This window comes from Mercenaria mercenaria, chromosome 17, assembly GCF_021730395.1.
Source record: "Mercenaria mercenaria strain notata chromosome 17, MADL_Memer_1, whole genome shotgun sequence".
NCBI lineage: Eukaryota > Metazoa > Mollusca > Bivalvia > Venerida > Veneridae > Mercenaria > Mercenaria mercenaria.
Window position 1 is genome coordinate 17,648,395 of NC_069377.1, and position 23,664 is coordinate 17,672,058.

The 23,664-nt window shown below is 36.0% G+C and overlaps 1 protein-coding gene across 1 annotated transcript in view; it reads right to left on the bottom strand.

Moving 5' to 3' along the window:
- Window positions 1-23,664, bottom strand: part of LOC123536082 (dynein axonemal assembly factor 3-like) — a 236,609-nt gene that overhangs the window by 49,778 nt on the left and 163,167 nt on the right. Inside the window, 3 exon segments of the mRNA XM_053529209.1 lie at window positions 3,932-4,034; window positions 4,037-4,069; window positions 8,709-8,831. Coding sequence (XP_053385184.1) covers window positions 3,932-4,034; window positions 4,037-4,069; window positions 8,709-8,831 — 259 coding nt within the window.

Sequence of the window (23,664 nt, forward strand, 5' to 3'; positions counted from 1 at the left end):
TAGAAATGCTAAAATTTTTGATAAAATGACAAGTTTATCATTTGATAAATGCATGCCGTAAAAACATTTGTCCCGATACCATAACCTGTTTGCATTGTGGGGAAAATCTGAATCATACGATTTATTTAGTCATATACAAAGAAAAAATGTGCAAAATTTCAGCTTTGTAAATGTTCAAATTACGGAGAAATCGGTGATAAATGAGCGTCGATGGTGTACTGTGTATTGAGTTTTCAAAGTAATATTTGTACTGTGTATTGCAGTTTGGTGTACTGAGTATTGATATTGAAAAATGTGCATGTTTTCAGCATTTATGGTCATAAGATAGACGAGGCATGTAATTCCATTGGCCTAAAAGATGATGGAATGTCTTTTTCTGTTTGCAGATGAAATTAGACATCACAGGGAAAATAACAAGCACCAGTATGAACACTGATATTACAACTTACAATTACAGCGGCATGCCAATAGTCACTCTGAGAAACTGTCTAAAGACTAGCCACTGTATGGCCTCTAGAGTGGTCACAAGGTTTTTCTATTTTTAGAACTACTGACCTAGTTTTTGATGGCACGTGACCCAGTTTCGAACTTGACCTAGATATCATCAAGATGAACATTCTGACCAACTTTTATAAAGATCCCATGAAAAATGTGACATCTAGAGTGGTCACAAGCAAAAGTTTACGGACTGACGCACGCACGCACGCACGGACGGACGACGGACGCTGCGCGATCACAAAAGCTCACCTTGTCACTTTGTGACAGGTGAGCTAAAAATGAATGCACTACACGCGTTTTTTGTATACGTGTCAATAAACAAAAGTAACGGCGATACGATATGTCACACGTGCTCAAGGAATGGAAAATTACTGGCATGACGTTTTGATATCTTTACGATTCGCAGGTAAACTCCAGTCATAGGGATGTAATTTCTGAATTTTATAAAGCAACTTTATATATTGCAAATGTGAAGTCATCAATTCCTGCATAAATATACGAAAGCTAGTATTTAGGATGTTCATTTCAGATTCATGAAACTCTTTTTTGTAATTATTGTGAAAATTAAGGGATTTAAATTTCGGAAAAAGCACTTGTCCGTTCGGGCAACCACCTGAAAACTTTGGCTTGCCCGAAACAGGATCTACTTGTCCCGGACTTCGGGCAACCCAGTTACGACGAATACTAGGTCAAAAATAGTCATTATATACTGGGTCAAATAGGCATTATATACCAGTTCAAAAATAGGCATTATATACTGGGTCAAGTAGGCAGTATATACTGGGTCAAATAAGCATTATATACTGGGTCAAGTAGGCAGTATATACTGGGTCAAGTAGGCATTATATACTGGGTAAAATAGGCATTATATACTGGGTCAAGTAGGCAGTATATACTTGGTCAAATAGGCATTATATACTAGGTCAAAAATAGGCATTATATACTAGGTCAAAAATAGGCATTATATACTGGGTCAAATAAGCATTATATACCAGTTCAAAAATAGGCATTATATACTGGGTCAAATAGGCATTATATACTGGGTCAAGTAGGCAGTATATACTGGGTCAAATAAGCATTATATACTGGGTCAAGTAGGCAGTATATACTGGGTCAAGCAGGCAGTATATACTGGGTCAAATAGCCATTATATACTGGGTAAAATAGGCATTATATACTGGGTCAAGTAGGCAGTATATACTGGGTCAAATAGGCATTATATACTGGGTCAAGTAGGCAGTATGTACTGGGTCAAGTAGGCATTATATACTGGGTAAAATAGGCATTATATACTGGGTCAAGTAGGCATTATATACTGGGTCAAGTAGGCAGTATATACTGGGTCAAATAGGCATTATATACTGGGTCAAGTAGGCCGTATATACTGGGTCAAATAGGCATTATATACTGGGTCAAGTAGGCAGTAAATACTGGGTCAAGTAGGCATTATATACTGGGTAAAATAGGCATTATATAAAGGGTCAAGTAGGCATTATATACTGGGTCAAGTAGGCATTATATACTGGGTAAAATAGGCATTATATACTGGGTCAAAAAGGCATTATATACTAGGTCAAAAATAGGCATTATATACTGGGTCAATTAGGCATTATATACTAGTTCAAAAATAGGCATTATATACTAGGTCAAAAATAGGCATTATATACTGGGTCAAATAGGCATTATACACCAGTTCAAAAATAGGCATTATATACTGGGTCAAATAGGCATTATATACTGGGTCAAGTAGGCAGTATATACTGGGTCAAATAAGCATTATATACTGGGTCAAGTAGGCAGTATATACTGGGTCAAGTAGGCATTATATACTGGGTAAAATAGGCATTATATACTGGGTCAAGTAGGCAGTATATACTGGGTCAAATACTGTGAAATCATTATTATTCGTGGGGGATTAATTTTCGTGGATTTCGTGGTTGAGCTCAACCACGAATTTAAGTCCCAACGAACAAATTATGCCCACGATAATTTTTAATAATTGTACGCAGTCGCCAAAATTGACACCATAGCCGTTCGATCTGATCCGTAGTTGTATGCATGCGGCAGTACTAACCTGCAGCTTTCGTGTAGTTTATGGAATCTCCATCAACGATAAACGTAAGTATGCGTGGAAACAAAACCGACTATTTCATTTAGAAATGTACCCGTGGTTTGTTTATGACATGTTTGTCGAAGTGAAAGTAGATACTAAATAAAGAAGTTTGACGTAACGTCACGTGCCAACTACACTATAAATCGGCTGTTATATGATTTTTTACGGCCCCGCTATGCAATGTTTATACACTAGCCCTTATTTTAATGACATGTAGTAAAATACTACGACTTTGGAACTATTAAATATTACATATTAATTGTAAGATTTGTATCCCATGCATTTATACCTAATTCAGATTACACGTTTCCCGGCAGGAAATAACACATGCACAAGTTCAACAGCTTGTAATTTTAGATGCAGACGCGCATTCCTTTTGCCAAAAAAAAAAGTCGGACCAGTTTATAATAGTTTATGTAAGAATTATTATGGTTATACTAGCACTACATTATTTAAATCTTTAATAGTATGTTTTAATTTGCGGTAAAATAAGTAGTTCTTGTTTAAAACTCGATCAAATGATCAACTTTATATTTGTTTCAATTATGAATACTAATTGTGCAAGGTGCTACGGTTTTGACACTTTTTAATTGGCGCCGACTTTTCTCATTGAATATTTCACAGTTCTAAAAAGTTTTACAAATTAGGGTTTGTATAATTATAGATAACGCAGTCGTTAATTGGCACATGATCACTCGCTAATCTCCCGCGGCGTTGACTGCAAATTCGGTAACCATGGTAGCGCTGTTTGACACGTGTAGGTTTCACATGTAAGGACAGAAGTACTAGTAGATCTATTCCTGTGGAAATTATGATTTCTTTTTGATTTTTTTTTTTCTTCAAAAATTGGAAATCCACGAATTTACGTCCCCACGAAACAGCCGTTTTGGTCAAAACCACGAAATTTCGTGCCGACGAAATTAAATGATTTCACAGTAGGCATTATATACTGGGTCAAGTAGGCATTATATACTGGGTAAAATAGGCATTATATAATGGGTCAAGTAGGCAGTATATACTGCCCCAAATAAGCATTATATATCGTGTCAAGTAGGCATTATATACTGGGTCAAGTAGGCATTATATACTGGGTCAAATAGGCATTATATACTAGGTCAAAAATAGGCACTATATACTTGGTCAAATAGGCATTAGAAACTGGGTCAAATAGGCCCATTGGTTAGATAGGCATTTTAAACTGGGTCAACCTTTTTTTTTTTAACTCCTTAACCTATATCAAAGTTTACTCACTATTTGTCATTTACAAGTTGCTAAGCAGTACAGCAGTACCTCTAGACAATATCTAAAATGTATAAGTACCAGTGACTGTTGGTCCAGCTGATTGTTGTGTATCTGCAGCTTCTATCTTTTGTTCAGGTAATACATATGGTTCATTTGAATATAAACATGGAACATGGATATTAGTATTACATTGTACTCAGCTACATTAGATGAAGTCTGTAAATGAATGTAAACATGGAACATGGATATTACATTGTACTCAGCTACATCGGATGAAGTCTGTAAATGAATGTAAACACGGAACATGGATATTACATTGTACTCAGCTACATCGGATGAAGTCTGTAAATGAATGTAAACACGGAACATGGATATTACATTGTACTCCGCTACATCGGATGAAGTCTGTAAATGAATGTAAACATGGAACATGGATATTACATTGTACTCGGCTACATCGGATGAAGTCTGTAAATGAATGTAAACACGGAACATGGATATTACATTGTACTCGGCTACATCGGATGAAGTCTGTAAATGAATGTAAACACGGAACATGGATATTACATTGTACTCAGCTACATCGGATGAAGTCTGTAAATGAATGTAAACACAGAACATGGATATTACATTGTACTCAGCTACGTCGGATGAAGTCTGTAAATGAATGTAAACATGGAACATGGATATTACATTGTACTCAGCTACGTCGGATGAAGTCTGTAAATGAATGTAAACACGGAACATGGATATTACATTGTACTCGGCTACGTCGGATGAAGTCTGTAAATGAATGTAAACACAGAACATGGATATTACATTGTACTCAGCTACGTCGGATGAAGTCTGTAAATGAATGTAAACACGGAACATGGATATTACATTGTACTCGGCTACATCGGATGAAGTCTGTAAATGAATGTAAACACGGAACATGGATATTACATTGTACTCAGCTACATCGGATGAAGTCTGTAAATGAATGTAAACACGGAACATGGATATTACATTGTACTCAGCTACATCGAATGAAGTCTGTAAATGAATGTAAACACGGAACATGGATATTACATTGTACTCAGCTACATCGGATGAAGTCTGTAAATGAATGTAAACACAGAACATGGATATTACATTGTACTCCGCTACATCGGATGATATTACATTGTACTCAGCTACATCGGATGAAGTCTGTAAATGAATGTAAACACAGAACATGGATATTACATTGTACTCAGCTACATCGGATGAAGTCTGTAAATGAATGTAAACATAGAACATGGATATTACATTGTACTCAGCTACATCGGATGAAGTCTGTAAATGAATGTAAACACAGAACATGGATATTACATTGTACTCAGCTACATCGGATGAAGTCTGTAAATGAATGTAAACAAATCAGAACATACATTTTCATCTGTATTTTAGACACATGTGTAGATAACTGCAAAGTTCACCATCTGAAAAAAACCAACAAGAGAGCCCTGAAGGCCCTGTATCGCTCACCTGACCTAATTCTAACCCTTTATAACTAGTTTTTCCTTTGATTTGACCTGGTGACCTAGTTTTTGACCCCACATGACCCAGATTCGACCTTGACCTAAAGATCATAAAAATTAACATTCTGACCAAGTTCCATGAAGATACAGTCATAAATGTGGCCTCTAGATTATTAAAAGCTTTACCTTTGATTTGATCTGGCGACCTAGTTTTTGACCCCACCTGACCCATATTGGAACTTGACCTTAACATCATTAAGATTAACATTCTGACCAAGTTTCATTTGGATAAGGTCATAAATATGGTCTCTTGAGTGTTAACTAGCAAAGGTAAAGCTTGTTAACACTTTAGAGTCTCAATTTTAAGTTTGAAACTAATGAGAATTGCTCAGAATGTTTGTTTGTTTTGGGTTTAACGCCACTTTTCAACAGTATTTCAGTCATGTAACAGCGGGCAGTTAACCTAACCGGTGTTCCTGGATTCTGTACCAGTACTAACCTGTTCTTCGCAAGTAACTGCCAACTTCCCCACATGAATTATCAGAGGTGAAGGACGAATGATTTCAGACATAATGTCTTTTATCAAATCGTCACGGAGAACATACACCCCACCCGAGGGTCAAACTCGCGACCCCTTGATCCGTAGACCAACGCTCTCCCTACTGAGCTAAGCCGGCGGGCTATGATCAGAATGTTAGTCTTGATGACCTTTAGGTCAAATTCAAATCTAGGTCATGTGGGGTCAAAAATGAGGTCACCAGGTCAAATCAAAGGAAAAGCTTGTTAACACTTTAGAGGTCATATTTATGACTATCTTCATGAAACTTGGTCAGAATGTTAATCTTGATGATCTTTAGGTCAGTTTGGAATCTGGGTCATGTGGTGTCAAAAACTATGTCACCAGGTCAAATCAAAGGAAAAGCTTCATAGAGATATTGTCATAAAGGTAGCCTCTAGGTGTTAACAAGCTTTTCCTTTGATTTGACCTGGTGATCTAGTTTTTGACCCCACCTGACCAAGATTTGAACTTGACCTAAAGATCATCAAGATTAACATTCTGACCAAGTTTCATTAAGATATGGTCATAAATGTGGCCTCTAGAGTGTTAACAAGCTTTTCCTTTGATTTGACCTGGTGACCTAGTTTTTGACCCCAGATGATCCAATATCAAACTAATCCAAGATTTTATTGATGGTAACATTCTGACCAAGTTTCATTAAGATTTGGCCAAAAATGTGACCTCTAAGAGTGTTAACAGTCAAATTGTTGATGACGGACGACCGACGACGGACACAAAAAGCTCACCTTCAGGTGAGCTAACTAGAAATGTGTCCATGGGACACAGATGCCCCCACTGCATGACATTAAAATGACAATTTTTTTTCCAGGTCAGGGGCCAAAAACTCTAGGTCAAATACTTTTGGAGCTACGCACGACACAACATTAAAATGACCCATTTTTAACTAAGTAAGTGGCTATAACTCCTACATGACTGAATGAATCCGGACGCGAAACCCCAGGTGCACAACTGCATATGCTGACCAACATTCCTGTAAACTTTGATGACTCTAGGTCATATACTTTTGGAGCTAGGCGCGACACAACATTAAAATGACCAATTTTTACAAAGTCAGGGGCCATAACTTCTACATGACTGAATGAATCCGGACGCAAGACCCCAGGTGCACAACTACACATGCTGACCAACGTTCCTGTAAAGTTTTGTGACTCTAGGTCATATACTTTTGGAGCTAGGCACGACACAACATTAAAATGACCAATTTTTTACTAAGTCAGGGGCCATAACTCTTACATGACTGGATGAATCCGGACGCGAAACCCCAGGTGCACAACTGCACATGCTGACCAACATTCCTGTACACTTTGGTGACTCTAGGTCAAATACTTTTGGAGCTATGCGCGACACAACATTAAAATGACCAATTTTTTACTAAGTCAGGTGCCATAACTCCTACATGACTGGATGAATCCTGACCCGAAACCCCAGGTGCACAACTACACATGCTGACCAACATTCCTGTAAAGTTTTGTGACTCTAGGTCATATACTTTTGGAGCTAGGCACGACACAACATTAAAATGACCAATTTTTTACTAAGTCAGGGGCCATAACTCTTACATGACTGGATGAATCCGGACGCGAAACCCCAGGTGCACAACTGCACATGCTGACCAACATTCCTGTACACTTTGGTGACTCTAGGTCAAATACTTTTGGAGCTATGCGCGACACAACATTAAAATGACCAATTTTTTACTAAGTCAGGTGCCATAACTCCTACATGACTGGATGAATCCTGACCCGAAACCCCAGGTGCACAACTACACATGCTGACCAACATTCCTGTAAAGTTTTGTGACTCTAGGTCATATACTTTTGGAGCTAGGCGCGACACAACATTAAAATGACCAATTTTTACAAAGTCAGGGGCCATAACTTCTACATGACTGAATGAATCCGGACGCGAAACCCCAGGTGCACAACTACACATGCTGACCAACATTCCTGTAAAGTTTTGTGACTCTAGGTCATATACTTTTGGAGCTAGGCGCGACACAACATTAAAATGACCAATTTTTACAAAGTCAGGGGCCATAACTTCTACATGACTGAATGAATCCGGACGCGAAACCCCAGGTGCACAACTACACATGCTGACCAACATTCCTGTAAAGTTTTGTGACTCTACGTCAAATACTTTCAGAGCTACGCACGACACAACATTTTCGGAAGGACGGACGGACGGACAGACGGACGGAAGGACGGACGGACAAGAGCAAATCTATATGCCCCCCCCAAAGTAGGGGGCATAAAAATGTAAATCAGTATTTATGGAAACTGGCTCTGTGAGGTCATTTCATCATGCAAAATACTTGTATGGATTTTAAAAGCATTCTGTCCAGTAGTTAGATACCTGCTTCATGCAAAACCTGTATGTGATGCAGATGGTGAGGTCATCACGGAGTGAAAATAATAGCTCTACTATTTCAAAAAGAGTCAAGCAAAAATTAGCATATACATAAAAACTCCATTACACTAATTTGCCTACTGTCTTGTTAATCTACATCATGGCCCATTTGTTCTACAATTTAACATGTGATTAAGGTAACGGTATAAACTTTTAGGGTTATATTTCGAAAATTAGTGTACCATATTCTGAAGTAAAGGATGTTGACCTCTTGTAAGTCTTTACAGTTAAATCAAAACATCACATTAGTGTTTCCTGCCAAGACTAAGATTTTGAATCAAAATCTAACCAACCATTAAAACAACTGGGCCCAAATAATTAATAAAAATTGTTGAAAACAACATAACTTCATAAGTATACATACCTTTGTAAATTGTTTATTTGCTTTTGTGAAGAAAGATTTGTTCTCACACTGTATGCCCAATGGAACATATGGACTAACAAGTATATCACCCCAGTAACCTCTTTTTGCATGTTTCTCCCCACCCTGAAATAAGTATAAGCTATTAAAGGCAGAAGATCAGATTTAGAGCAAGACCAGTGCAAAACTGACAATAAAGAATAAATCATTTTGTTCAACTTTTGTATTGCAGAGACTCCCTTAATTGCTAGCTGTATTCCAAAGGAGTTTCCAATCCAATATGATTATAACCAGGGGGTCGGACGTATATAATGTCTCTCGGGTTTTTAAGCGAGAATTCAATGTCATCTTGGCAGAAATGGCGATGTAAATAAAGAAACGGGAGGTTTTTTTCCCCAAAAACATGTAAGTACATGCTTATTTGCCATTTGATCGAACTGCTGATATACTCTTTTGATAGCCACGTGTAAGCTTAGGTGAGATCGACACATTCGTTTTTGGTCATACAGTTGACAGTACAAAAACTACTGAAGGGACAAATTGATTTGAAGTGACTGTTTTTGGATTTTTGTCATGTTTTTGTGCAAGTTTTGACCAAAACAGGCATTCTGCTCATGTTAGATTGACTGTATTATGTACTATATTACTATATCTCAATTTCGGAAATGTTTGCACGTTTCTAAAACCTGGCATCGCTGTTTTTTTAACTTTAAGCATATTTGGATGTCTGTCGGGCCTATTTAAGCAAATTTAATGTATCAACTGGTTTCAAAACACCGCATTCTGCCATTAGAGAGAGGGCTCTTAATTAGCGGTACGTGAACCACTCCTTGCGCATGTCTGTCTGAAAAAAATAGATTATGTGACAACTTACTAAAACTAAAGAGGTCTGAGGTCGAAAATAGCGGAAAAAAACAACTATTGACTATTGTTTCTGATGTTTCACCAAGACGTTTAATATGTAAATAGCCTAGTTTCAGAGCTCTCTTTATAAATACAACTATTTCTATGTTTATTCTTTTTTTTACATGATTGAGATGTGTGGGCCTATTCCTTTAAAATACCCCCATTTAACAAAATGAAGTGAACGACATACTGTATCTACTAACTAATCACAAAAAAATAATCCAGAGGATACTGATTGTACACATCCGCATGCGGTCCGATACATAGATGTATACATGTGCATCTAAAATGACGTAACATATTAAAGGACAATTATTTCGATATTCGTAACTATTATCTTTACAGCATGCATAGACATAGAAAGAGGTGGATAGAGGAGTGAGAGAGAGGGTGTCGAATTGAGGAGAGAGTCAGCGATAGAAAGAGGGGTGGATGGAAGGAGAGAGGGGGATAGGGAGAGAGGAAGGGAGATATGGAGAGGGTAAAGTTACAACATATTAGTAATATATCTTATCTACAACATATCTACGATCTACACTGACAGACAGACCTAAATGAGCGCTGGAAAGGTTCAATCCTTAGACACTATGGTCATAATACGAAAGGGCTACCTTTTACTTGCTGCGGCAGTTTCAAACAACGTTAATGCATGTAGACTAGTCTAATTAAGACTTCTATTTCATAAGTTGTGAAGTTCAATATGAACATTTGAAAATGCTCTGACGTGCTTCTTTTCTCCGGAGATTGCCGATATAAAACGATTGAACTGTTTCCAATTAAAATACCGCTGCTAATTTAAAAATGACCAAACTTATAATCTGCAATTTCCATAAAGATGATTGATCATAGATAATATTTTACTATTTCAGTGAAATTAAAAAAAAGAAAGATTTTTTTAAAATGCAGAAAATTACGATTTTTTGTACCGTATCTTACTGTACGTGATTTAAGACCAAAAAAATTTTTTTACATACAAGGGTCTAGAATGTAACATGGTAAACACAGTATTCGAATGGCATATACGTTTCAAATGCAAATATTGGTTTAAGTTATGTTTTACTTTTTCACAATTAGCATGTATGTTTCAACCTTTGATTTGCTTATGCTTTGAAACTAGTTGATACATTAAATTTGCTTAAATAGGCCCAACAGACATCCAAATATGCTTAAAGTTAAAACAAGAGGGTCATGATGACCATGGATCGCTCACCTGAGTAATATGAGCTACATGTCAAACTGATGATAAAATATTAAGAAAGTCAGTAGGTCACATTCATGGTCAATGAAATTCAGTTTCACGATTTGTGTGCAAAACTGTGTATGTCATCAAAATTTCAAGGCTGTATCTTATCTTAAAAAACAAGAAAGTAGGTCAGAAGGTCAAGGTCACAGTCAAGTGACATCATATTACTTAGGGTCATCAGGTAATTATAATTAAACAGTCTTGGAAATAGGATCAGATGATTTTTTAAGTACTTTTCCTATATAACTCACATAATAACTAAGTAACTCCAGGGCGGGGCCTCTTTTAACCCCAGGGGCATAATTTGAATAATTTGGTAGAGGACTACTAGACAATGCACCAAACCAAATATCAAAAGCCTAGGTCGTATGGTTTCAGACAAGAAGATTTTTAAAGCTTTTTCCTATATAAGTCTATATAAAACATGGGACACCCAGGGCAGGGCCTCTTTTCACCCAAGGGGTACAATTTGAACAATTTTGGTTGAGGACCATAAGACAATGCTAAAAAGCAAATATCAAAGGTCGAAGTGTTGTGGTTTCAGACAAGAAGATTTTTAAACTTTTTTTCCTATATAAGTCTATGTAAAACTTGGGACCCCCGGGGCGGGGCCAAATTTGACCCTAGGGGGATAATTTGAACAGTCTTGGTAGAGGACCACTTGAGGATGCTACATACCAAATATCAAAGCCCTAGGCCATGTGGTTTTGTACAAGAAGATTTTCAAAGTTTTCCCTATATAAGTCTATATAAACCATGTGACCCTGGGGTGAGGCCATATTTGATCCTAGGGGAATAATTTGAACAATTTTGGTAGAGGACCACTAGATGATGCTACACACCAGATATCAAAGCCCTAGGCCCTGTGGTTTTGGACAAGAAGATTTTTAAAGTTTTACCTTTCGATTGCCATGGCAACCAGAGTTCTGCATGGAATTCAATTCTTTGAACAATTTTAAAAGGGGGCCACCCAAGGATCATTACTGTGAAGTTTGGTGTAATTCTGCCCAGTGGTTTTCAAGAACAAGATTTTTTTAGAAATTGTTGACGACGTACTACGCACGACAGACATCAAGCGGTCACAATAGCTCACCTTGTCACTTCGTGACAGGTGAGCTAAAACAGGCGATGCCAGGTTTTAGAAACGTGCAAACATTTCCGAAATTGAGATATATTTGTTGACTTCCTGATGAAGACTTAATAAATAGTCGAAACGTTGAATGAAAATGGAGTTAGCCTTGTAATTCTCCTGTTCTTGAGTAATATAGTACGTAATACAGTCAATCTAACATGAGCAGAATGCCTGTTTTGGTCAAAACTTGCACAAAAACATGACAGAAATCCAAAAACAGTCACTTCAAATCAATTTGTCCCTGTAATAGTTTTTGTACTGTCAACTGTACGACCAAAAACGAATGTGTCGATCTCACCTTATACATGTGGCTATCAAAAGAGTATATCAGCAGTTCGATCAAATGGCAAATAAGCATATACTTACATGTTTTTGGAGAAAAAACAACTCCCATTTCTCTGTTTACATTGCCATTTCTGCCAAGATGACATTGAATTCTCGCTTAAAAACCCGAGAGACATTATATACGTCCGACCCCCTGATAACTAAAGCATCTAGGAAAATATCGTATGATCTTTAAAAACATTAAATTATTAGCAGGCAGAGAAAAGTAACTTTGACAAGAGCTGTTCATAAGATAATTCAATATAATTAAAATTTTACATGGTAATGAAAACAACTTGCATGCAACGCATCAGTCAGCTTTTCTAAGGCAAATAAGGGCAATAATTTGAATTCATTTCAACCAGTGGTTCTCTAACTTGGCCACATAAATACTGTGTTATTACGCATCCCCCTCCTCTTCAAAAAGCATTAAATGTTATACAGTAGACAAGAAAAATGACCTTAAATCATTGACTGCAAGTGTGACCTTGACCTTTAAAGTTGGGGTATAAGTCTTTGAATGCAATATATCATCTTGTTACTGTAAATGTTAATGCCAAATTACTTGAATAATCCATGAATGCACAAAAAAGCCCTCTGTAAGACAGCCAATGGTCGACTATTTGAATTAATGCCCCAGAAGCTGGAATATTACCCTAAATGTTACAATATCTAACTATCTATAGAGTTTCAATGTATTATCTGCTGGAATATTACCCTAAATGTTAAAATATCTAATATTCTATAGAGTTTCAATGTATTATCTGCTGGAATATTACCCTAAATGTTACAATATCTAATTATCTATAGAGTTTCAATGTATTATCTGCTGGAATATTACCCTAAATGTTAAAATATCTAACTATCTATAGAGTTTCAATGTATTATCTGCTGGAATATTACCCTAAATGTTAAAATATCTAACTATCTATAGAGTTTCAATGTATTATCTGCTGGAATATTACCCTAAATGTTACAATATCTAATTATCTATAGAGTTTCAATGTATTATCTGCATTCATTTTGGAGCAAAACTTAAAAGTTTTTGCAAAATAAAACACAGAATTCATATAGAATTTGACCTGAGGTGTGTGTTATTGCATTGTGATTCAAAATTGTCTGGAGAATCATACTAGGTTTTAAATGAAATAGCTATCTAAGGTCATCTTCAAAGTGCAAGAAGAAAGTAATTTTGTCAAAATTAAAGTCAGAATTTTGGGACCTTGGACCTGACGTTGCCTTATGATCCTTACAACCTGTTTTGAAGCTCAATGCAATACTTTCAGAGAAACTTTTATGAAATTAACAATTTTGCTATAAAAAAGGGAAATAATTTTGTCAAAATAAATGAAAGAGTAATGCAAGTTGATATAATAAACTAACAGTATGTTCTGGTTTGTGTGACGTTTCCATCAGATGATGGATAGCTTTTAGAAATATTAAATGTTAATTTTTGGCCATTTTCAAAGTCACGGTGAGGATGCGTACACCAGATATTGCCATTTAGTGATAAGGTATTTTCTGAAAACGTGAATATTTTTCATCCACAAGGTAAGTAAAACCCTGATTTACTATTGTATAATACTACTACAGTGAGTCTTCAAGAAAAGAGCATTACTTTTAATAACCAGATACTGTGTATATGCTCTCACAAGCATAAAATGAGTCAATCTTAAGTAGAAATGCTAAAATTTGTGATAAAATGACCAGTTTATCATTTGATAAATGCATGCCGTGAACACATTTGTTCCGATACCATTACCTATTTGCATTGTGGGGAAAATCTGAAACATACGATTTATTTAGTTACATACAAAGAAATCAAAGGCCTGAAGGGCCTGAGTCGGCTAATGATTGATGTACTGACAGTATAGTCTACCAGTTTCAGTTTGTTTTTAGTTTTTTTCTTAAAATTTCATAACACAGCTCGATATTTACCCAAAATATTATATCCGGATACGATAACACTTTTCTCCAGTTTCAACAATATATTCTACAAATTGTGATGATACGAAGACATTTAGCAGCAATTGGCAGTATCTGACATTGAAGTTTACGGTTAAATTATCTCTTATTTAAATCTTTTCATAAAAAAGTTGTTTTGTTTCGCGAAAGCAGCCAAACATAGACGATCTACTTTCGATTTCAAAAACTACAAGAAAATACAATTTAATGTTTCGCCAATTTGTTTATTTCTCGAAAAATAAGAATAAAAATCATTTTTAATATCAGTAGTAACTAAACAAACCAGTAAGAGCTTCTTCTTCCGATAATTTATCTGTTTACTGACTGCAAAATTCAACCCACGCAAAGTTTATAGAAATCTTACGATGCGTGTTTACGTTCAATGTGGGAGAATTAAGGCTGATCGGCTATGTTACCTAACGCATCCAGACAATTCAGATTTTGTTTTTAAAAAAGCATTGTGTGCGTTTCTGTAATTTTATATACGTTTTTATACGCTTAGAAATTATTAGACATGCGTATTTCCATTATTTCTATACGTAATTTACGCTAATACGCATCTTATCTGGAGCCCTGTGGAACTATTTTTTGTCTTTCGCTGGATGTTACCCAAGCTTTGTAAGCCTGCGCAATTCTTAAAATGCACATTTATGCTTAATGAGTTACATTCGAGTATTGCACAATTACAAGTCATAAATATGACAGATTACATCGTATATTGGTCATAGCAAAGGGAATTGACACAACTTAACTTCATTCATGCAGTGAACTGTTTGAAGTTTGAGAAATCTAATGGAACTACATCCCTTCGCGTGTTATTCGGTCCATTTAGAGAATCGCTGAACAGCAAGGACTCGTCAAAAGGCTTTCAGCCTTTAGCCGACTCAAAAATGTGCAAAATTTCAGCTATGTAAATGTTCAAATCACGGAGAAATTGGTGATAAATGAGCGTTGATGGTGTACTGTGTATTGAGTTTTCAAAGTAATATGTGTACTGTGTATTGCAGTTTCGTGTATTGAGTACTGATATTGAAAACTGTTCATATTTTCAGCATTTATGGTCATTAAATAGACAAGGCATGTAATGACATTGACCCAAATGATGGAATGTCTTTTTCTGTTTGCAGATGACATTAGACTTCACAGCGAAACTATCAAGCAACAGTTTGAACACTGATATTACAACTTACAATTACAGCAGCATGCCAATAGTCACTCCGAGAAACTGTCTAAAGACTAGCCATTGCCAAGTAAAGACCCAGCCACAAGTACACCCGTAAAGTTTTATAATGTAACACAGGATATGATGACGATAAGTGTGGAAAAGGTCTCCCCTTATAAGAAGAGCAAACATGAAAATATGTAATCCTCTTGCCTTTAAACAATAAAGAGACATAAACCTTGGTCAATAGATGACCCTTATCAATTATGGTGTTAATGGTTCAAAGGTCAAGGTCATAGGGGCTGAACTTTTAAAGTTGTTTCTCCTCAATAACCTTAGACTCATTTGACATAGAACCTTCGAACTAGTTTCACTTGAAAATTTCTTAAAACAATATAGTCAAAGCTATATTTATTGCTTTAAATGCATTGTTCTGAAATGTAATTAGCTCACCACTTGCTACATACGAAACAAAATAGGTGTCATATTGTATACTTCATTTGCATGATATATGCCATTTCTATGCAAACAGTTCGTTATTACTTTTATGTGATCAACTTCCCTGTTGACCAAAATAGTATATTTCTTGTAAAGGTCAACTTTGTACAATAATAAACGATCAAGAACTTTTTTTCATGTATTCAAACTGTTGAATGTAAAATGTTTATGATCTTTGGTTTAAACATATTTATTCCCAACAATATGCATAATTATATTTATATACTAACATTACAAGTATAGTTGATGGAAAAGATTAGAACTAAAGACAAGTCTTATAGAGTTCTTCTACTATCTTATTATGATCTTTGTTATTTTATGAATTTGTAGTTACGTTTCAGGTTTGTTTAATAAATATTTCAATGAACATGACTATTTGTTCTTTATCAAAGTAAAACATGGCTTTTAAAATATTGCTTGTCAAATAATGTTTGGTAAAATAAATCTGTCACAACAGAACCTATTTCAGTATTAATGCCCAGTCTTTTATGTGGGAGTAATGTACTCTCATCACATTTATGCAGTAACCAGCTGCTTCTTTTAATGTCAATAAGTATTCGTCTGTCTGGCTTTTCTCTTTCCTCTTAATTTAGCATCAGAAATGTGGTCTTTAATTGTTATGCAAGCAGTTGTAAAATCCTCAGAAGAGTTTTAAGCCTGCTCTTCGAAACAACTTGCAGTCTTCACTATACCTCATATTAACCAAGTTGTCGATGGAAAACATTTTGCGACGTCAAGAAATATAGGAAACTATACCAGTTAAAAAAAACTTTTCTTGGCAAACAAACTGATTAAAGGCTATTTGTTCATCCATCTACTTTGCCATATTCTTTGAAAGACTGTATAACAATACTCTCCGAAAACCTTGTCTGTCCATGGAATTGCACTCTGTGTATCTTTGAATGCTCCACGTACACAGCTGTGTATGTGTCTCTAAATTATATTTTGGTACTGGTAGCATTGTGTAAATGTTGAGTTCTGCTAGAGGGTGTGGTAGGTAGCATACATTTTCACTGCGTCAGTGAACAGGCTCCTCACCCTTTGCCCAAATCAAAGTTTTCTTTCTGTTGCAAATTGGTCCCTTTTGTAAGCGGGTTCCTTTTTGAAACATGTATTTTATTATTTTCTGAATCAACAGTATTTTTTCTGCTTTTTTTTCTCTGCATATGTGCCATCGTGTAATTTACTTTTTTGCAGTTTGGGTCATAACAGCGTACTATATTATTCTTGTCATTTGGGTGGTGTTCAATAAAATGGCCTTAAATTCGTTCGTTGAGGCATAAACACACATAAACAAGTTGAATTGCAACGAAATAAATCATAATATAGTATTTATTAGTAGGGCCGGGCTTTCTGCAAGATATTAAGAGTAAGACTTAGTGGCATCCCAATGCCAAATTTAAAAAGATACCTTTAACTGTTTTTGATAATTCATGTAATATCAACTTAAACAATGCTCAACGTAAGAATAGAATATATATACATTTACAACTGGTAAGCACAAAAAATATTGCCCACTGTTGCACTATGGTGACTGTGAATTATGTTTAGAGCTTATTACATGAATTACAACAGAGTAAACGCTATAAATATCAATGTAAAAACATCACGTATCTTCAGGGCTAAAGAAATTACTGTTTTGCACTTTGAAAAGGAAATGATAATGTACATTTTGTAAGATTTATTCTATAAAACTCAGTGATAATGTAAATATTACACAGTACAGTAAAATGTGGTCAATACAGTACATATATTTGCAATACACAGTACACCATCGATGCTCATTTATCACCAATTTCTCTGTCACTTGAACATTTACAAAGCTGAAATTTTGCATATTTTTTCTTTGTATGTAGCTAAATAAATCGTATGATTCAGAACTTTTATCACAAGACAATAAGTGACGATATCGGGAGAAATGTCCCCGACCTGCATTTATCAGATGATAAAGTTGCCATTTTATCACAAATTTTAGCTTTTCTTCATAAGATTGACTCATTTTACACTTGTGAGAGCATTATATACAGTACATAGTTATTAAAAGTAATGCTCTTTTCTTCTATAATAGTTAATACATTAGTAAATAGGTGTTTTACTTACCTTGTTGACGAAAAATTATCACATTTTCGGAAAATACCTTATCACTAAATGGCAATATCCGGTGTACACATCCTCACCGTGAAAGTGAACAAGAGCTGTCACAAGAGACAGCGCGCTCGACTATTTCAATGCTGGATGGTGAAACTGGGTACATCTGAAGAAGCCCAGGAGCTGTCACTGGAGTGTTTAATGACTCCAATATGGATGAAGATATTAGATAATAACTTAAATCTGTGTCAAATGTATTCAGTAATAACAGAGATATAGAAAAAGTGTATCAAAACATTAAATAAGTATAAAACGGACATAATCCATGGAAAAATTCTGCAAATGTAATGCACCATGTGTCTTATCATGTGGCTAATATTGTGGAACAACTATTTTAAGTTTAAATCAAATCTTTTTAGTAATAACTAGAGCAAAGGTGCATCATAACTTGAACCAGAAATTCTAGTAAAAAGGGGGCATAACTTGTGCATAACGCGACCCCACCAAAATAAATAAATAAATGCTACTTTTAGAATTCAATGATAATAATGCAGTTACCCAACAGAAAAATACTAATAAACTTTTTAACCATTTATTTAATCCAGTTTAAACATGAACAAACTCATAGGATGTATACATACTAGCAGTAAACAGATTTACACACAAAGTAAAAAGATAAACAGAAAACACTAAAGCAGCTGAATACCTGAAATAATAACAGCTGTCAGCTGACAGCGTGCTCGACTATTCTCAGTGCTTGATAGTATAATATAAGCTATGAGTAAAACTTAAACATTACAATAAGCATATTCTAAGTCGAAAAGGGGCCATAATTCAGTCAAAATGCTTGATAGAGTTGCCTCCTCCTTTTTACAGACTGGGGTCATGATGGTAAACAAGTATGCAAAATATCAAAGCAATATCTCAATGGACTTTGAAAATATTTGGGGTGGTACGCAAACTTTTAACACTTGTGTGACGCTCACGCTAACGCCGACGCCGGGGCGAGTAGGATAGCTCCCCTTTTCTTTGAATTGTCGAGCTAAAAATAAAACCATAAAAGCTGTTGAATCACTAGTCACCCCAACAATTCTAATCATTTGATTTAAGTTCTCAGTTTTAATAAAAATCAAGTTGAAGTTTTTTCAGGTTGGGAGAACTTCAATAACTGTTGAAATATTTTTTATTTGGGTAAAATAATAGATTATAATACTTACATGTATGATGGAATAGTGATTTTTCAATTTATTTTGCACATTGCCTTTGTTTGCAAACTATTAGTCATTTTTAAGGTAAAGAAGGCGTAATGAGCAGGAATTTCAAAAACTTGTTGATCCTTGATAACCTGTTTAAATAATAGCAAAAGCTGATTTTCACCCGATTTATTATTATTAAAAAGGTCAAATGCACACTTCTAATGCAAATGGCATCGAAAAATCACGTTTTAGCCTTGCCCTAAACAGTTGTGACATTGCCGATTTTACGGCGCTCAATTTAGTTTCAGGACATCCATTTCATTAAACAAGAGGGTCATGATGACCCTGGATCGCTCACCTGAGTAATATCAGGGATCAAATTTAACAATAATTTGTACTAGCTGAAATTAGCTAGTGCCTTTTTTGATCACTAGCTAAAATTAAAAGCTACCGGCAAAAGTTAATGATATTTAATTACTCTATTATTATCGCATAGTGCTGCAGTTTTCCTTTGATCTTTTGCAGTATGTTAAACATGGTAACAAAACTGTTACGATATATATCAACACAGAAATCTCTATAGAGTTTCACTGGAAAAAAACTGTTGTGATATACATCAGCACAGTAAAACTGATCCGATATATATCGCAACACTTTTTCTCTATCGAGGGAGTATAATTTTTTCCTTTCTAAGAAAAGATGATTTTAATGTTTTAATTCATATCAGTATACTGACACTTGTTTTGTAGAGTAATATACACGCTATCATTACAAAAACTACAAAACAAGTGTCAGTATACTGATATAAACATTGAATTCCGGAAAAGGACTGCCTAAAGGGGCCCCACTTCTGGACAGTCAAGCGCCTTTAAAAACTCACCATTTTCAAAGAACTGTTACACATGTTTGTTTTGATGCATTTGCAATAGCGTGCGAGTGTTGAAATTTCACATAAATAGGTGGAACATAGTTTTCAGCAATTGTTTATTTTTATTTCTTTACAAATGGCATTCATTTTCAAAGGGGGACAACTTTTTCAGAATATTTTAAGTACGGGACAGTATGGCAGAACATGTACTGGTCAGGTAAAATATTGGTAACGATGTTGTTCGTTTATCAAAAATTTCTGTGTTTTGGTGATATACTCCTAAACCTTAAACAGTCATATCTTTACATGCGGAAAAGGCAGTGGCTAGGTAGCCGGTTCTGTCAATGCCAAATAGCTAATGTTAATTGGTAAATGCTAATCGTCAAAATCTTGTACAATCTGTGTTGTTCAAAGACAATCGATCCTCCAGCATTTTCAGTCCTTTGATTCTGTTTGTTTTCCTGTGATCTTTGCAAATTCTGTGAGCTAAACAAGGAGCTGCATTCAATAAACGCTTGATGCCCCCGGTGGCATCCTTGTCGATACAAAGCAACCTAAGTCCAAAATGAGGTCAAGGTCAAACTGAGGTCAGGTGATGTTTGAAGATGAGGAATGGTCACAGGTTACATCTATATTAGTATCAATTAATTCTTGTAAGTGGTATTGATGCTAGACGAAACGGTCCCATTTGGTTAACCAAGAGATGGCCCATATAAAGCAACCCAAGTCCAAAATGAGGTCAAGGTCAAGGTCAAACTGAGGTCAGGGGATGTCTGAAGATGAGGAATGGTCACAGGTTACATCTGCATTAGTATCAAGTCATTCTAGTAAGAGGTATTGATGCTAGACGAAACAGTCCCATTTGGTTAACCTCATACGGACGGACGGACGGACGGACAGACGAACGAATGGACAGGACAGTCACTATATGCCTCCCGCATCAGTAGATGCAGGGGGCATAAAAATGGTCAAATTCACTCTTGAATTGTATATGTATCTATTTTTATAACATTCTAGATATTCCTATCAGTAACTAATTGTACTGAAGAAAATTGCTCATGAACACCAAAAATTTGAATGTACCCGTGCAGAAATATTTTCCTGTTCTCTGGAAATCCCAGGATTATCCTGGGATTCTTTTAGCAAGGCTGCAAGAAAGTCCAGACAGGACTTTAACACTAAAAGACAGGACTTTTGATAGAAAAATTGTCCTGTTCACAGGAAAAAGATAGGACTTTTTCTAAAAGATACAGATTGAAAGATGGTAATTAATTTGAAACATGATCTTTTAATGGCGTAATAAGTTAATTACATCCTGGTGTTGAAGACCCATGTTTTGGGAGAAACTGTATCATTAAGTACTTCTGATTGTGGTGTTGTCAGTGTAACAGGAATATATTCTATAAATTGGTGGTAAGTTAGCAAATTATTTCTGTATAAACTTTTAGAAATAATACTAAATGTACTCCTTCATTTAATGATTTTACAAAACAATAAGTTATTTAGAAAAGTAGTTTTCTTTAAAATCAGTCAGAGCATTAAAAAGTGAAATGCGTTACTACAGTTTAGGTTATCTGTACATGCATGTTTGATCAAAAACAATTTCACTCTAGTGAACAGATCATAGAATGATAAGAGCTTTTTGCTCAGTATGAAGCTCATAATTTGATGATTCTAGACTAAATAGTAGTACTTTCACCTAGTTTTTTTTGCCATGAGTGCACATATTTGAGCTGATTTAAGGTGTGCCAACAAATTAATATTTCTGCTATGACAGGTTGTACTGTTTCAATGTACATGATGTTTGCCTTTTAACTACAAAATATTTTTTAATATTAGGAAATGATAATCCTTATATTCTTACTGTAAATAGTATTGAACTTTAACAGTCAACTGTTAACTGTATTTCCCGCCAAAGAGAATTTCAAATCATGTTTACAAGGTATTCAATTACATGTTCTGGGGTTTCCTGATGACAGGACAATTGTCCTGAGATTTCCTGTCATCAGGAATTCCTGGGATTTCCTGAAGACAGGACAATTGTCCTGTTATTTCCTGACATCAGGAATTCCTGGGATTTCCTGAAGACAGGACAATTGTCCTGGGATATCCTGACTTCAAGAATTCCTGGGATTTCCTGAGAACAGGACAATATTATACTTTTATGTCCTGTCTTCAGGAAATCTCAGGACATGCCTGGGATTTTCAGGATAGTAGGATTGGAATTCTCAGATGTCCTGTTTTTTCCTGTTCATAGGAAAATCCTGGGATTGTCCCATTTAACGGCGTGAAAAGTCCCAGGACTATCCCAGGAATTCCTGAGATATTTTCAGGACATTATCCGAGGATTTCCTGTTCCATTTTCGCACGGGCAAATAGGAAGTACTTTGTTCATGTTGTTGGAGGCACATGGAATGAAACTAAATATTGTGTAACTGGAAACTCTAAAATGCTTTTAGAAGGACACCAGGTAAAAACATTAAAATTTCTGTGTTCAGAGGGATGGAGGAAAGAGTTACTTAGAAACTGGATGTGTGTGTGTGTGTGTGTGTGTGTGTGTACTTACTGTCACTGTATGGTCATTCTGTTACTTGATAAAAATTTAAGACCAGGAAAATTTCATATTACCTTGGGGTGTGGTCCAGTAGGTAGGTGTGTGTGGGAGAGGAGGGGGTGTAGTCCAGTAGGTAAGTGTGTGTGGGAGAGGGGGGGGGGGTGTGGTCCAGTAGGTAGGTGTGTGTAGGAGAGGGGGGTGTGGTCAAGTATGTAGGTGTGTGTGGGAGAGGGGTGTGTGGTCCAGAAGGTAGGTGTGTGTGGGAGAGGGGTGGGGGTGTGGTACAGTAGGTAGGTGTGTGTGGGAGATGGGGCTGTGGTCCAGTAGGTAGGTGTGTGGGGGAAAGGGGCTGTGGTCCAGTAGGTAGGTGTGGGGGGGGGGGGGGGGGAGAGGGGGGTGTGTGGTCCAGTAGGTAGGTGTGTGTGGGAGAGGGGTGTGTGGTCCAGTAGGTAGGTGTGTGTGTGGGGGTGGGGAGAGGGGGTAAATGTAGGACATTACTGCCCAAACTTACTGACAAGTGTATGATTATATGTTTCTAGTTGACAAAATAAGACTAAATAAAGAAGATACTAACACAAGATGAAAGAAACACTTTCAGATATGTGCAGCAAAAACCTTTTGGACCTTAAAGCATATTTCTTTTACTAAGTTAAGGGTCACAAAAGGCATAACCCAGGTCTGGCGGAGAGAAATCCCAAACGAAACTCTAAGTGCTAAACTTCACATGATGAATATTCTTCCTATAATTTTTCAACTTCAAGACCCTAGGTCAAACTTTTGTGACACAAACAAAAGTCCTTCATTCATATTTCTAACTAAGTCAAGGGTCTCTAACTGAGTAACATCCTAATTAAAACCCAAGGCGCATAACTTGAGATATACACAAATTTAGATGGATGGATGGACATTTTTGAATGCTTACTCAAATTTTTTGGGGTCACAACTATACTGAGAAACATTAAAATATGAAAGACAGAAAGGAAAGTTCAACCATATAAACTATCAAGAACCTGAAAAATTATG